Source organism: Stylophora pistillata, chromosome 13 (assembly GCF_964205215.1).
Source record: "Stylophora pistillata chromosome 13, jaStyPist1.2, whole genome shotgun sequence".
NCBI lineage: Eukaryota > Metazoa > Cnidaria > Anthozoa > Scleractinia > Pocilloporidae > Stylophora > Stylophora pistillata.
The window spans coordinates 1,919,901-1,936,833 of NC_142531.1; the positions used below are offsets into that span (position 1 = coordinate 1,919,901).

The window sequence follows — 16,933 nt, forward strand, 5'->3', positions numbered from 1 at the left end:
AATGTTCTCTCTAACTTCCAAATTTATTAAAAGCTTATACTTTGTTTCAATAGCACGATTTACATGTCAAAAAGGTTTAAATTGTTTGGTTTTTTAAAGCTGTTTTAACTTTCATTTGTGTTGAGGCAAAACAAACAAACTCAGAACAAAATCATCTGTGCTGTTGATCTAGTAAGCAAAACAGGAGTGTGAAAATATAACTCCGGGAGATGAGAGTTTATTCTATTCATTTAAAAAATCTGCGGTGGTCCAATCGTTGAAGAAAGGATGAATGTGATTTTCTTTTAATCAGGGCTCCTTTAAGGAGGTTCTTTATTTACCCACGCTTTGCGGCTTTAATGCGTTCCTATGGTAACAGTTATTGTGATAGTGCTTATCGCATGTGTTGTCATCCTTTTGTGATGAGTTGTTCGTCGTTCTTTGTTCTCAGAATTCATAATTGCAAAGGTAACGTGACAAATCTTTTGTGCCTTTGTCAACAGGCAAGATAAGATCGTTTTTTAAATTTTATTTTGTCCTGATGGAGTGATTGATTTAGCGCTTAAAACTCGAGGTGTAAATTGCGTTTCCCTTTCCTATTTTTCGCTTTTTACTGAGGTGAATGTTTTGCGATCTGTAATCACTTTTTAGGAAATTTTGCACTGGGCTCCAACATTCTAGCAGAAGGTGTCAGTCTCTAAGGTGATAGACCCAAAGGAAGTCTTGGGCACAGCCGATGTGCAATCTTTGAGCGCGAAACTTGTCAGAAAGAGAGTTTTCGAGGATCTGCTTCAGTGCTTCAGTCACGCTTTCGGAACACAAATTTGACGTCAATTCTAACTCAAGCTGAGTCTTTTAAGTTCGACAAGTAAGTAAACGGATCACTTAACTTCGACCTATACACAGTAAAGAACTTAGTTAGCCCTCTTAGGCCGTTGGACACTTGACGTTGTGATACAGCGCGATCGGTCACCAAAAAGAACTATCGTATTTCATTATCGACCGTTGCTGCTATTAATCTTACGTTGAAATCTTCCCAGTTGGTTCGTGGTGAGAAATTGATCTTCTTCCCGTGTTTAATGGCCCGTACTAATTGTTATAATCATTGGTGAAGTGGAATGGCCAAGAGCCATGAGATGGAACAGTTTAGTTCTGCAAATACTCGCATTAATCGCCGCGAGTTGTACCCAAATTCTGCGGAGGATAGATCACCACCTTTTTACGACTCGGACTCTCCAAGCGATACTCCGTTGGTTAATAGGTAGGGTAATTCAATTTTAGACAAGTCTATGTGCTAACTGAAAACATGTTTATTAAGTAATCGTTTAAAAATCACTGCCCCCTCAGTTCTTATTTGCGATATTGCACTTGTCAGGATGATACAATTTTTTTGTTAATCACAGACATTTTTTGCCTGCAGGATTTTCTTTGAAATTTACTTAGTCGTTTGTTTTATCAAATGCAATCGCAAACTTACGGTTTCATATTCTAACAGAGGCTTCTTTTAGCAGCTGCCAAAGCTAATGTTGTGTTTATCGAGAAAAGATTACTTGTACTGTGAAAAAACAGCTGGATTTCCTCTCAACAATGCCGTTTCCCAAAACTAAAATTTGAAGGCTAATTTTAGTACAACCAATGGTTCACTCTTTTATTCACCTTTCTATGTGCAGGAAATTAAGCAAATTGCAAGAATTCAGTAATTTATTCGGTGAACTAAAGCCTCATTTAAAAATCATTGAAGTTGCAAAAATATTGAGTCAGAAAACAACGTTGTTTACATTTAGCACCGTCGACAATTTTCATCTTAGTGCTGCAAGCCAATCAACATCACCGAGGTCATCTCGCTCTTCAACTTTGGGTTCTGGTTTGTCAACACGCTCAGCAACAACTACAAGAAGCGATGGCGAAATTGAAGCCTTAGATAACGTTCGAGTCGTAGCAAGGTGGGTAAATTAAATTCGGATGCCAGCTCTATGTTTACATTTCGCGAATTGCGTTTTCGTGACCATCCCACTTGTGTTTGATTAAGTTAATTTCACGTCCTATCAAATTTTTCGGCAGCTGCCTTCAAAGCTCGCAAAATTCAGTTAAGCTTTGATTTTAATCATCCTTTTTTAATCTGATAGAGGCGATGATAATGACTGCATGTAGTTATTGGATGATCTTTAGACCATGATTATCCTGTGTACCTTATGAATTTTATCTTTGACACTAATTGCTCCTAATTTTCCACGGTATAATTTCCATCATCAAGTAAGTTGATAATAACTGGGAAAGTACACATACTTTCTCTAGATTTTGTAGATACTCTTAGAAATTTTTTTCTGAAAATGAAGTGAAATTGTCGTCTTTTGAGCTAAAAAAAGATCGTAAGAGATGAATGCAGGTCCATCATATTAAACCTCGGGAGACCTGCATGCAGACTCTAGTTTTGAAATATTTAACAATTATTCCACAAGCGCGCGTTGGATATGAGATGATAGATAGCCTCATTGACTATAATCATCTCATATCCAACAAGCGCGAGTGGAATAATTGTTTTATTAAAAAAAGCGCCCTCAAGATATTAGACAAATCTTCTCGACTTTATTTTGTTAGAAGAAACCGGATGTTACAATGTACAGATATTAGATTATGGTATATTGGCTCCTATACCATAATGGCTAAGCCAATAAAAAGTCTTGAATTGCATTATCCAATGATCCAGTTTTTAATAAAATAGTTTATTCTCTAGGCAAGATTAAGCACTAAAAAAAAAAAAAGAGGTCAAGCTCTCCATCTATTACTGTTAGAATAAACTCTTTATATCCAATTTCCCTTTTCAACAATTACTAACTATTGAAATTAATTTAATCACCATTAATGTTGATCAATCTATCATAAACATGCATGTACCACATTAGCTTCGGGGATGCTATCATCAGGGAATTCATATTTGAATAGTAGTGCGTTGTTTGCAAGGAAGAGACATATAGAGTGAAACCAGTTTCTTAATAAGGGGTTGCAGCTGTTTGAAACTTAATTGATTTTCTATTTTACATAGTTATTAGTCATTTTTATGTAAAATCTTAGTTGCCAAATACCTGAAAGTAAACACTTAACTCCCTATATTTAATCTGTGGCTTTGCACTTCATTGTATTTTGAACCATTTTGTTTTGATGTCATTGTGCCCTTTGTTCAAAATGACAACATTTTCATTAAGTTCTACATTTACTGCTAACTCTTCCAGATTATCCAAGTCAGTCTCCCGAAGACATGTTGTTACATCTGTTATCTTCCATGAATTAAATTTTTTCTCCTAAATTTAGTCTCTTTTTAATTGAAAACAAAAATAGGATTTTAGTTAAAGAATAGTTGTATTTTTGTGATATTAATCATGGGATTATGCACTGGTCATCCATCAGTAGGAGCTGTGGAGATAGACTGGGAGAAGGAATCAATAAGAATAAGAATTTTAGGAGCTGGAGAAGATATGATTCAAAATGAGACATCTCCAGACTGAATGGTTGGGAAGGTTGGACTCCCTACAACTGACCAGATAAATCTCTCAGAAAATCTCTCTTTTGACCATTACTAGAGCACGTCCTTTGAATCTTGCTGAGAGAGATAGAGGTGATAAAAATGTCTTAAAGCTACCAGGAGATGGAGCTGTTTGGGTCAGTTTAACTATTTATTATTTATGTTGATGTTTTTAGTATATATTTGAGTTAATTTGAGTTAAACATTGTAGCTGATACAAAGTATCATTAGAGTTATTCTCAATCAGTGGAGGTCATTTGTTTGTTGACTTTAGGAGCAATTGGTCCCATTCCATTTGAGGGAAAATTATCAATTCAGGTCTCTAAGAATTAAAAATGTTGAAGTTGATACAAGAACACAAGTAGCAGTAGTAATTATCCAACTACACCTGGACGAGTGCAAATAACGCCGTAGATGAGTACAAATATCACGCTGTATTCGTACTCATCTATTGTAGAACCGGTTAAACAGGTTTTCTGCCATTGCGCAGGCGAAGAATTGGATTGTAGTTATGAAAAAAAAAAGTGGCGGACAATTTGAATCATATTCCTGACGACGAAGAGTCAGAATGGCTGGCAAATATAGGTCCAAGTTCATTAGATGAATCGAATGAAGAAAAACAGCTTGATGACCAGAAAATTTCTTCATTTAATGAAGAAAATAGAAACAGTGACACAACAACGCGCCAATTCCGTTCCGCTTCACATACTTCTGTCACGCACTCCCCATAAATAAACATCTGTGAAATTCGCCCGCACTGAAATAACAGTTCGGTGTGTTGGATAATAAATAACTTATTAGACGTTTTGTTGTGTATATAAGTATCGTTGAGTATTTTTACTCATTATTTGTATTTTGACTTGCCTTACGGGCTCGTCAAAATACTGCACAACTCGTAAAAATACTCTGTGATAACACAACAAAACGTCTAATAAGATATATATATATATATATATTCCTTTGGACAAAGTCATATTTTTTGACAGGTTAAATTACAATGAAGCTCAACCCACATAGACCATCTAAGCTTATTTCTGAATTTTACTTTGGGTCATAGATTTTAAAAAGTATATTGTTAATGTTGTAGTGTAAAATCATCATATGATGAAATATGACTTATATCAAGAGATTCCTTGACATATATTTCTAATTTTTTACTCTTGTTTCGTGCAGATTGATAACAGCTTTGGTCAGATCAAGCCATTTACCTTCAATGCAGCTTTTGGTGAAGAAACCTCACAGCAAGACATGTTTGAAGGATGTGGCATTAAACATTTGGTTGAGATGTCTGTGCAGGGGTTTGTATTAAACTTTTCATTAATTACATACAAAACACTTAACAAAACATAACATAACATCAACTTTATTTCAACACGATAAGTGTTTAAAGCTTCGCGCTTATGGGTCGTGCATTTAAACTAGTCCTAAAACTAATATCTATTACTAACTTACATACAAAATAAAAGTAAGACTACTAATAATGAATAATTATAAAAATTTGTACAATATATGTGATATAATCTGCATAAGACATGATTAAAAATTAATAGATATAGTCTTGATCAAAAAAATTAACTGTTGAGGCAGGATAACTTGAATGATAGACACATTTTGATTGATTCCGTTACTTGTGATTTGTTAAAGGGTGGACACCCAGTTCTAAAACAAACACTTTTAACTATGCCTTATGTCTGCTCAAAAATATATATCACCAAAGATGTCAAATGTGGAAGGGACATTAGTGAAACACATAGCTACACGTTGTGTGCATCTTTTTTGTTCTTACCATATTTTAAGATTATCTGATTAATAACTAAACAGATCACTGCAACATAAATTATATTTGTTTCTTAAATATCGACAAATATATGCTCCAGAATTCCTTAAGTTTATGTACAATATTAGTTGACAATCCCATTTAGAAATGAGTATTGTTCATTTTTGTTTAGACATAATGTGTGAAAGGGAAAGGTTGGGGGAGGGGAGGTAAGTGCTCCAATTGAGACAATCTATTGATTTTTAAATAATAGTTTTTCTTTTACCAAAAGGTATTCCTGCACAGCTTTTGCTTATGGTCAGACTGGCTCAGGGAAAACATATACAATCACTGGACCACTTAATCAGGTATTAACTGTACAGCATGTGTATAGTGTTTTTCAGTTTTGAGATTTCTGGTACTCTAATCTTCACACTTCCTCATAACAATGTTGCCACATATAACAATGTTCAACAGTGGAGAATGTTCCACCTATAATTGTAGTCGTGCAGGTTACATTAAGCAATACTGAGCTGAGACCAATAATATTAAACCAAATGTACTTGATGTTCTGTTTTAACACAACAGGAGGGTACTGCAGATGTGGATAGTTTCATTCCAGATCTAGACATGCAAGGGCTGATAGAAAGGTTTGTGAGACAGTACATGTTAATATTGAGGTGACTCTTGATTGAATGTAATTCAGGTAGGCTCCTACCCTTTGACCTTTGCCCCTTCCCTACATGCTGTTGGGCATAATGAGGAGTGAGTGACTTCTTAGATAATTCCAGGGTATTTTCGTATCCAAGTCATGGATATATAACCCAAAAAACAGGCTTGACATTTTCTCTGTCTTTTTTTGTTTGTTTTTGTTTTGTTGTTGGTTTAATTTCAGCTGGTTTGCATTTTTTTCTTAAGTATATCTAATGATATTCCTGTATGAAGCAATTGATCAGTGACTTACCCAGATCAAACTCAACAGAAGACATTGATTTTATCAGTGTTTTTAATCATCATTTCTCAGGTCTTTCCAGTATCTCTTTGAGCTGATGGATAGCAATACTGATGTTGAGTACACCCTTAAAGCCTCATATCTCGAAGTGTATAATGAAAAGGTATGGAACAAAGCAAACTTTGTATATCACCCTCTTTTAAATAATTATCTTGTTGTTTTTCCCAGAAGAAATTTGACCTCCTGCTGGGTAAAGTACACCAGCATGCATTTCTGGACAAAGCTCAATTGTGAAAATATGAACTTTTACCCCAAGAGATGTACAAAATCTATTTCCTCCATACTTCAAGTACATATTGATTAATAGAGTATCTCAGACTCTATGCTAGTTTTAATTTTAGCAGGCACTGGCTTGTTTGAATAAGATATAACAATTGACAACCCTTTGAAGTGAGTGTATACATTTACATTCTTACCGCTGGTTTATGGCTACAATGACAAGAAGTATAAAATTAAGATATATTTTAAGTATTATTCTTGCCTTATATTTTCAACAGGTACAGGATTTGCTCAACCCCTCGAGTGCAAGAGACTCACTTCCTGTACGCTGGGCCAGAGACAGGGGATTCTATGTAGAGAATTTGTTTTTTGTTGAATGCGACACAGTGGATGATCTCTCTGCTGTGTTGGAAGAAGGTATTTGTTAACAGTCATATATGTTAGTAAGCACTGACCATAATCACTAAAATTTACATCAAATTAGCTCTACAGCCCATGGGATATCAGTTACAAGTTACATTCAGCGTATAGGAGAAATTCCATCCAATACAAGTTGTTTGGAAATCCAAAATAAAATGAGAGTTCAGTAATTAATTCCAAAACTAGCAAGAAGGGGGGGACTGAGGGGGGATTGGTCAATGATTCTGAAATGAAAAAGAAAAGCAATCAGTAGCAATTCAACTTTGCCGTGGTAAATATACAAATGAAAGGGAAACAATAACGGTAATCTCTGAATTAAGGGTGGCAATGAAAAGAAAAATAAGACAATTTAAAATAATTCTAATTATCAGTTTCTTTAAGTCTCACCTACCTCTACAAATTCATTTATTATGCACTCTATTAAGTGCATGTAGTTTTTGTTTTTATGCCACCAAGTTTGACCAGCGTTCAAGTCAAAATATGTCAAATGCTCTTTTCAGGGTTGAGGAACCGTCATGTTGGCTCACATTTAATGAATGACCACTCCAGTAGAAGTCACACTATGCTCACAGTTTACATTGATATTGAATCGGTAAGCGTTTGCTTAATTCTCTTTGGACTGAATGCTGCTTTTGATGTCAGCACACTTTGCTTCTGTGCTGACACTTTAATGCCAAAGGGGTAGAGAAAAAAAACTAAGAAAATGCATGAAGGGTGGTTTTTCAGGTTTAAAAGGATAATACATTCATAAGTTTTTCGTTTAAACGAGTGTGCCAAACATTTTTAATTGCAGACTGTAGGTTTCGTTTAAAGATGTTGTTTACTTACCTAGCTATGTTCTTCATTGTGAGACCTATCTTGTCGTTGTTTTTCTTTTACTTTTGACTGTCTTGCAGCGAGTGTAAAGTATCGTTCATCCTCTAAAATCGAAAGTCAAGTATTTCAATCTGGGTATCTTTCTACTCAAGGCTTATAGTGCTTTGGAATTAATTAAATGATAAATCGGCCCACAGCTTTCCTTCTGCATTAGTCTCCGTTTTCTTATGTGTTTAAGAATAGTCTAAAATTTTGAAAAGTGAACGAATCAGAGATGATTCGTGCAAGTTTGACTGTTATTTTTGTTCGAATACAGATGAGTATAGGAATTGAATTGATCGTGTTTTTCTCATTATTCTTAAGTTCTCTTTGTATCATACTGTCAAATAAATTCGTATATTTGAAAACGTTATCTACCACTAACGTCCATTTGATAATTTATTTTTTGGTTGGGGTAATTTATTTTCAGTCTCTTTTCATTTCTGTCTATTAGAATTGACCAGGAATAACAGTTGCTTTACTTTCCTCCAACACAGAAGGACCCAGAGGATGAGTCTGGTTATCCTGTGATTAAGCATGGAAAGCTAAGTCTGGTGGATTTAGCAGGTAAGGGAAAAAAAACTAAAGAAAAAAAGGTTTGTACAAGTGCCCCTATTGACGATATCAGCCCGCATTTAAACGAGAAAACTGAGTTGAAGTGGCACTTTAAAAGTTTTTTGATTGTTTGTTTTGGATGGCCTTGTTGTTCTCCTTCACTAAAATGAAATGAGATGTTTAAAGAAAGGTTTGGAAAATCATGTATTGCAAATTTATGTCTAGAACTCAATCTTATAACAAAGCTATTTTTAAAACGTTCTGCACAAATTTTCGGAAATTATTCACACCTTTTAAGTAGCTTGACAAAGGATTGTTCTATCTTAGGTAAAAGGGTGTATAGCGGGTGAACCGAGTCGCTGCTTATCTTATTGAAAAGTCTTCAGTCATACTAATCAAAAATTTTTGAACATTATTTAAGGTAGATGTGTAGTGTCTCTTAAACAACCTTTTTTAAATATAATTGTACAGTTTCCAGATCTGCTTCACTCGCTCCATCTACATGAAGGAGGACTTATGCTTTAGTGATTGGTTTGATGAAAAGAACAATAGAGAACAACAAAAGTTTATATAATAGTGAAGTAGGGCTATAAATACCCTACTAGGCTCTGTCGATTTTCTAACATCATTGTCACTTCGACATAATGACTCGTGGGCTCATTTGCACTTTAACTATGTTTTGTTTGAGTCTACATAAATGACGTTAATCGAATTGACTTCCATGGGTCGATGACTGCTTTGTCAATTATGTAAAATATCATTAGAAGTGCTTAGTACCACAAACGCTGAATAGATCGGTGATTTGATTAACTCGCCTCGAGTTATCAAGGACAGGAGTTAACTTGTAAGTATAAGCAAGGTCATTAAAAGCAATTTTAGGGATTACTTGGAGTAAAATGAACTCTCTATTGTACACCTCTTATCGTGGTTTAGTGACTTTGAGTTTTTCGTATCTACAGAGCGTCACGAATACAATTCTAGGCTATTAGTCTTTGTTAAGTGTTGATGTTTGTCTTCTATAAAGTCAACGTAACTTTTAGGGGCATTTTTCGCTCCTTGTTTGGTATAGTTCAAATCCTTTCACAAGGAATTGTAGTCGTGAACTAGTAGTGAAAAAAGATGATTTGATTGCAGTCTAAATCGACATGTATCACCCATCAAAGTAATATCGTTTCAATTGTTTAGTTTGGTAACAACATCACATGGTTTGACATCTTTTCTGATCTTCGCTGACCTTCTTATTATTACGTTTTTCCCGCAGGGAGCGAACGCGTAAAAGAGACCAAATCTGTGGGAGGCACGTTTACTGAGTCACAAAATATCAACAAAAGCTTGTTGACTCTAGGTTAGTGGGCTTTACATTTCAGTCTATCAGTTCTTTACGTAACCGTGTTTAGAGTAGTAACTTAGTTGACGATAAACAAATCGTCCCTGAAACCCTCCCCTACTGACTCTCTTTCCCTCCCTGCTACGTGAACTGGAACTGTATCTTATCGCTAATATGCAACCTAGTGTAATAAGTTTATAAACATGTTTGTCGTTAGCGTGGCCTTTAGAGCGCTCGTTTCTGTGTTAATCGTAAAAATCGTTTCCAAGCCCCGACTGGAAAGTTTATCCTCTGTAGTGTTAAAGATTTATTACAGAGCATGGTGGATTAAATAAGTGCATTCTTTCTTACGCTTCGTCAATTACGTTTCATGGTTGAAAAATGTGTCATACAACATTCACTTATACCCCTTGCTGTTCGTTATTTAGCGACAGTTTTCCACTCAGAAAACACGTGTCAGAAAGTTTCCCTAGTAATGTCGTAAAAATAACCTCACTGAATTGATTGCCTTAACGTGATCAGCATACTAAGTGTTACAAAAATAAATATTACATTTCTCCCCTAAGTTTTGTTGGACCCCCACATTTTTCGAATTACTGAAATATTTCCATATGAAAAATACACTTTCAAGATGTATTTTGGAAACATTTATTTATTTATTTAGTCATTTTTTTCTTTCATCCCAACCCCCACGAAAGCATTTCAAAGAGCATGTCACTTTCAGGGAATTGTATTTCTGCTTTGAGTGATCAAAGAAAAAAAAGCGGCCATATTCCGTACCGTGACAGTAAACTCACCAAACTTCTGGCTGACAGCCTGGGTGGAGATGGTGTTACCCTCATGGTTAGTCAATCTACTTCAATCTTAGTTCTGATGTATTAGTTCTCTTTTTATTTTATTTTTTTATTCGTGACACTTTTTGTGTTACAGGTTCCTTGTGGCACATATGTATTTATCATTTGAATGGGTGTTTCATATAATGTACTATGATATTGTAAAGCTATCTTTAAGAATGTTTTGCAATCACTAAATCAAGGTGATCTAATGAATGACGGCTTGTCTAGAGTTCTTTTGCTGTATGTATCAGCTTCATAAAACGCGGTGAATTGATATGCACGATTTGGCAAAATTTGCTTTCGATCCAAGGGTTCATAAGAGGTGACTTTCGATCCTTGGGTCATAAAAAGTCTGTTTTTGATCCTTAGGCATTCGATACCGAACGATTCCGGTGGTAAAATAAAAGCGTTAGATGTTCTTATGTTAAAATATTTCAGATCGCATGTATCTCGCCGTCTTCTTATGTGGTGCAGGACACCTTAAACACCTTGAGATACGCTCATAGAGCCAAGCGGATAAAGAACAAACCTGTGGTACACATGGTAAGCTCATGCAAACTCACACAAACTCCCTAGTGACTTAAAGGCTGATAGTTTCGAAAGAAACTGTTTGGGGCTGCGTCGGTGGGAGTAACGAAATAATTTGGATATATCCATTAAGATCACCGATTAACCATTAAGATCCATTAAGATCCATTAAGATCACCGATCACTTCACGTGCACCTCCGCTAATGTAATCTATTGCATAACTTGCACTTATTGCAAAAAGATATACATCGGCGAAACAGGCGGAAGACTAGGTGACCGATTCCGAGAACACCTTCGAGACGTGGAAAGGAATGACAAGGACACATCTAAACCAGTCGCTAGACATTTTAATTTACCTAATCATTCTAAGCAACATATGGCAATCTGCGGTCTTTCCTTGCACTTAGGTGGCACGGAAAGCCGTAAAAATCTTGAACAAAAGCTCATCTTTCAAACCGGCAGTCTCAATCCCACAGGGATCAATGAACGCTTTTCATTCCACTACTTTTTTCATGTTTTTCTCGTTGCCATGGACCCACCAATAACGTAGCTCCATTTTCTGCCTTTAAAAGCACACACAACCCACAATTCCTCTATTCGCTCCGACGAAGGGCTAACGCTCGAAACGTCAGCTTTTGTAATCATTACAGTGGCCAATTTACCATTTCAACTTTGTTGATATATCCAAATTATTCCCTAGTGACTTGCCTACTTTACTTTCAGTACATTCTATGAGAATTATTACATAAAACAATGCTATTTACCCGTCATCCCTTGAAAAAAAGACATATTTCAGCTGGCCAACTCAGTTTGTTACTTTTTTCCTGTGGAGAATTAGTGAGGAGCACACACTGTCACTGTTTTCTTCCAGAATTTATTGCTCAAAAAAGCAGGCAGAACAACGTTACGTGAAGTCTCTGAGCGACTAAAAACTACTCACAATGATTTTCTTATCTTATGAACTCACCTTGATCAAAACGTAAGTTGATTGGCCATAAAGTTCTTCCCAACAAAGATAAACAAACTGATTTATCGGAGCGGACAGATCGTGACACTCGATTTCCGGCAGATAATTTGACTCGTTACAATACTAATTATCCTCTTTCCGACATTCCTTTAGGATCCCAAAGAAAAACTGATTTTAAGTCTAAAGCGAGAAATAAAGTTGTTGAGAACAGAAAATGCTTATTTCCGACAACAGGTAAGAACGATGTGGAGAACTTTTTGTATTTGTTGTTTCTTGATAAGGAAATGAGAGGTAACGCTGGTTGAAAAGTATATTCAACCGGGGAGAGGAACGGTCAAAGATTCAGTCGTGTAAATGAAACTACCAACAGCCGCAGAGTAGTTGCTTGTGACTCCCATAGATAAAAATATTTTATCCGGCCTCATTTCTCTCACCTCTAGCTCGGAATACCTAGCAGCGACTCGCAAACATCTTTCACAAGCAACGAAAGCAAAACGACAATTGTTACAGAGGATGGCAGTACATCGAAGCTTCATGATCCCTCGCCGAGTGAGTACTAATAAGCGATTGATGTAGGGATGTATATCACTTAGTTAGAATTATTGATATGGGAAAAATTATCTAGCAAGGGTCAGCAAGTCGGGGTCAGCAAGCATTGGAGAAAACCCAGGTATGCGAGGACCAACGAAAGTTAAAAACTGAAATAAAGATTGAACAGAATCATCATCACCATCATAAACTTTATTTCATCTCGAATTTTAGAGTAGCTTGAGGGAGCTAATATCAGAAGAAGAAATATTGATTAATAAAGCTAAACAAACAGATCCAAATTACTTTAATAGATGAAGAATCGGCGTAGTTTTTGATTTTTTATTAGATTTTTATGATAATATCATCTAGTCAGACGAGTTTTAATATATTTAATCAAACGAGAATTCTAAGTATCTCTTTGTTGTATTCTTTTCCACTTTCTCCGCTTTTTCAGAAGATGAGGGAAAGCTTAAACCCGGAGAAGATTCGCAAAGACTTACGACTGCAGTGTAAGGGATCTTCCTATTTTTGCCCATGATTTACCTTATCTCTGTCGTCAACCTTTCCGGCTTTTGTAGAATTAGCTGATGCACTGATCAAGTCTTTTTCTCACTAATCTTAACTTTGATGCTGTTTCAGTATGGCTGCGGGAGCTAACTCTGGCTTATACGATATGCTGCAAGAATACATGCTGGAAAACGAGAACCTCAGGTTATTGTTGGTGCACCTTGAACCAGTTTTTCGTTTTGTTCGGTCGGTCGATAGTGCTCTTAGTTTCCATCTTGGTTCTTTCGTTGATTGCATACTAAAATAACACGTCAAATTTGGTAAGGTTGGGTGGTGGTGGTGCCGTGGAGATGGCATAGAAAGAGTAGCAGAAAATTATGCTTCATTCAACTTGCGTGAAACTGTCAGTTAGTGATCCTTTAGCTTACTTTAGTAGATATGTGAATGTCTCCGACAATTCTCCAAAAATGCGAGGGGTTCGGCTTCAATACCTAACGCACTTTCACTTCTTTACAGAACAAGGAACGTAGAACTTTTTCAAAGTCGCGAAGAAGTTTCAAGACAACAAATGGTAAGCAGCTCGGGGAACCTTCATGACAGAATTTTGTTCTAATAATCCTATGTAACGAACGTACTTTTGTTTTCATCTCCATTAATTGTGCTTCTTGTAACTTAGGTTTTGTCAAGAGAAAATGATCGATTGTCCAAGAAGTTGGAGGAGCTAGAGAGGTTAGTAATGCTCTACCACCTAAATAAGTACTTCGGTTAACTCGCACAAACTAAACAAATGATCTTTCAAAACCATTTTAAAATGTTCGACCTTCGAGGGTCTTTGCTGTTTCTTTCAGTTAAGAAGAAGCGATCGAAGACGAGAAGATAATCCTCTCGTGTTGAAGACAATGACCGCTTTGAACTGATCCAAGATGATGATATCCTTCTATCTTCTAATCATTTAGCCGTGCAATGGATTTCTAAAATTTACGAACAACTAGTTCCTTTTTTTTTCTTCGAATTCTCATAGGGAAGTCTCTGATTTATGCAGTATCGGAAGCGAAATATAATTTCAGTTGATAGCTTACCTTTTTGCAAAAGTCACTGAACTTCTTCATATGTCGAAACAGCTGAATTTGTCTCTTTTTACTGACCCAAAGAGTGATCGTATCATCTCCTATGTCCCTACGGACTTTATCTGGCGTGGAGTTGTTGAGAGGTGTCGAACGGACCAGTTCTCTCCCGGAGGAGCGTTTTATGAGTACGATCCCAGTCCACTCTCCCGGTGCGCACCCACCGCAAGACGCATCAGAGCTGCAATCGGGCCATTTCGAAAGAAGGAACTCTCTGCCAAGTAAGAAAAAACTCCTTTGTCATGTCCTTGCGTCTTATACGTTTTATCTTGCAGTCACTAACAACCGGATAAATGTGAAATCTCCTCCTAAGATTACAATCAATCTAAGTGATGAATCATTTTCCTTGAAGATTACATGGTGTTGTCTTACAAGAGTACGTATTTGTATCTGAGTATCTGAACGACAAACCAACAAACGTAAGTGGAATAAGTGTCTCAGTGTAGGCAACGTTAAAAGTGTCTCAAAAATATTGGCGCATCTCTCTAATTGACTTATTATTCTTAAATTTCAGTTCAGTCCAAGGATCGACGACGATCGGCGTCTGATCTACCCCCAAACTTTGGGTTAACGAGATTCCCGCCAATTCAAAACAGACCTTACCCCAACTATGTCGGGCAAGGCGGCTGGCAGCAGGTACCGGAGACGCAGCACACACCTCAAGAAGTGGTTTCTGGTAGGAAGTTACGATTTGATTGCAGTTATTTCTTGTGATTAATTTTTGCTATCTTCTATTCAAGAACAAAAGAGGTTCCTTAGCATCAAAGTTTAGCATTTGCGAATTCACCCTCGTCATGTTTTCTTTTGTTCTTTGTTTTAAGTATCAAATAGGGTTCACCAAAGAGCACAGCAGGTTCGAACCATCTCAGACCCTCCACACAAGCAAAAATCTACAGCCAGCACGTGAGTACCGTAGTTTAGTTTTAATTGAGTTAATACGTAGCCAGATTGGACTGACACTCAAAAATGCTTCGTGCAGGTAATAGAAGTGTTCACTTTAAAAAAGTTGTATATCTCGTAAATTTGAGAGTCGCACTTTTTATCAGAATATTTTGTTTTCGTTACGATACACAAGCTTGGTAAGCCAATGGTTTTTGTTCAAACAAACCTCTGCCGTTTATTGAAACTTTTCTTTTGGCCACTAAATCAAAGAGAAATTTCTGTCGAGAGTAGTTTAAAGGTATCGTTTCAAGGATGATTGGTTTTTGATCGCGTCATTCTCGAAAATTTTCGAAAGGTGAAAGGCTTTCCAGTATCGAAAAATTTTTTCCGTAGTTAATGTCATTACGCAAGTTTTTTCCCGATTCTCCTTAGAAAGAAAAGATCTGGGTCAACATCCGATCGCCCTCAAAAAGTTGCTAACAGCTACGCTCGAATGTTTGCCGTTCTAAAAGAAAAGAAAGCTAAAGAAGCAAAGGAAAATGAAGGCAAAAACACCACAGTTAATGATGCAAATCAAAAACCTGGTGCGATGGAAAACCGAAATCCTCAAATATTAGTCGATGGAATGAATTACAGTGGTCAACCAAATGGTGGCTGGCCTGTGGAAAATGACGTGCAGTCAGGTTACAACCCTGCACTAGGTAGGTGTCATGATTCCTAAACTCCCGGGTGCTTATCATTTCCCTGCTAAGTTTTTACGCAGTGGAACTTCGTTACTCTTTCTCTTTGGTGAATTAAGAAAGACTGTGAAAAAAAAAAAAAACTTAAGACACGAGACTCTGAACCCATACTCTGTTCGGCGCTACATACTCGTAAAGGTCAACGAGAGTGTGTGTGCCCTAGGGTCAGGAAAAAAAAACAGGTAGTTTCCACCTATTCTTGTATTTATATTTGGACAAATATGTCATGGTGGGTGGTACCCTTATTTCTTACTCCTTGTTATCTATGTTTACAGCTGAGCATCGCCAGTTAGCCGAACGTACGAGGCAAGAACTACAACAGCTGGACTCTCAAATAGAATACCACAGATTTATGACCCAGAACAGATACAATAATAATCCACCCAGCTGACAGCCGGTCATCGCATAGCACTCTTACACCACATCATACGTGAACATATTACTAGAAACATGTTGGGGGGCGAATTGGGAAAAAATGAGAGCTTTTAAATTTCCCTAAGTTATGGATAATTTAATGGGAATAAATCATTTTCGCTTGCAAATGAGGAAGGAATGAAAAGTATTGTAAAGCTTTTAGGAAAGTTTTCATTTGAATATTTTGGAGTTATATCATTATTTACTGAATTATATTTCCAGACGTACCTTATATCGCCGTTGTACATAGGGAATCTTCTAAAAGAGTTAAGATATTAAGCTAATGAAAGATTTATTTGAAGATTAAAGATTTAAACTTGTTGTCTTTGATGGATTTTTTTTATTTCTCCGTTGCACTAAGATTAGCGGCAAACGAAATAATTCACTAGTCTAGCTGGTAACTTATGCGTTTAATTCAAAGCGTTTTCTCAGCGGAGCCAAGGATGGAACCTTAATCAAACAACTCGAGCCCGGGAATGCAGGCCACAAAAGGATGACATTAAAAAATCAGCAAAGGAAGATAAAAATTTAAATGCGGAGGCTCCATTCACATGTAAAGATTCCGAACAAAATAGCACACCACAGGGTTTGAGATAAATATCGAGTTCTAATCGCAAATTTTTTACGAAACTTTTAAATTTAAAGAGGATTACAATGTCACCAGAATAGATTCCCTTTAATAGAGTGGTGCAATATCAGTGCTTGGATGAGAGGAGAAAACAAAGATTTCGTTCCAGTTAAAAGCCAACATATGGACAAG

The 16,933-nt window shown here is 36.5% G+C and overlaps 1 protein-coding gene across 5 annotated transcripts; it reads left to right on the plus strand.

The window, feature by feature from the left end:
- Positions 1–345: 345 nt before the first annotated feature.
- LOC111344715 (kinesin-like protein KIF12) lies at positions 346–16,498 on the plus strand. Of its 5 annotated transcripts, XM_088742964.1 has the most exons (26): positions 365–447; positions 631–847; positions 1,020–1,240; positions 1,764–1,922; positions 3,558–3,636; positions 4,673–4,797; positions 5,548–5,623; positions 5,844–5,905; positions 6,280–6,370; positions 6,765–6,903; positions 7,407–7,498; positions 8,259–8,328; positions 9,578–9,661; positions 10,368–10,486; positions 10,918–11,022; positions 12,129–12,209; positions 12,416–12,524; positions 12,961–13,015; positions 13,146–13,217; positions 13,530–13,584; positions 13,690–13,742; positions 14,165–14,358; positions 14,652–14,813; positions 14,959–15,040; positions 15,452–15,720; positions 16,035–16,498. In XM_088742964.1, the coding sequence occupies exons 3-26, from the start codon at positions 1,098–1,100 to the stop codon at positions 16,148–16,150; spliced, it is 2,592 nt and encodes an 863-aa protein (XP_088599090.1). In that variant the 5' UTR covers positions 365–447; positions 631–847; positions 1,020–1,097; the 3' UTR covers positions 16,151–16,498. The 5 variants fall into 5 exon arrangements, with proteins under 5 accessions (XP_022807709.2, XP_088599092.1, XP_088599094.1 ...); XM_088742966.1 differs by having other exon boundaries at positions 363–447; positions 631–1,240; positions 12,964–13,015; XM_088742968.1 differs by having other exon boundaries at positions 364–447; positions 631–1,240; positions 1,788–1,922; positions 12,964–13,015.
- The last annotated feature ends 435 nt before the right edge of the window (positions 16,499–16,933 follow it).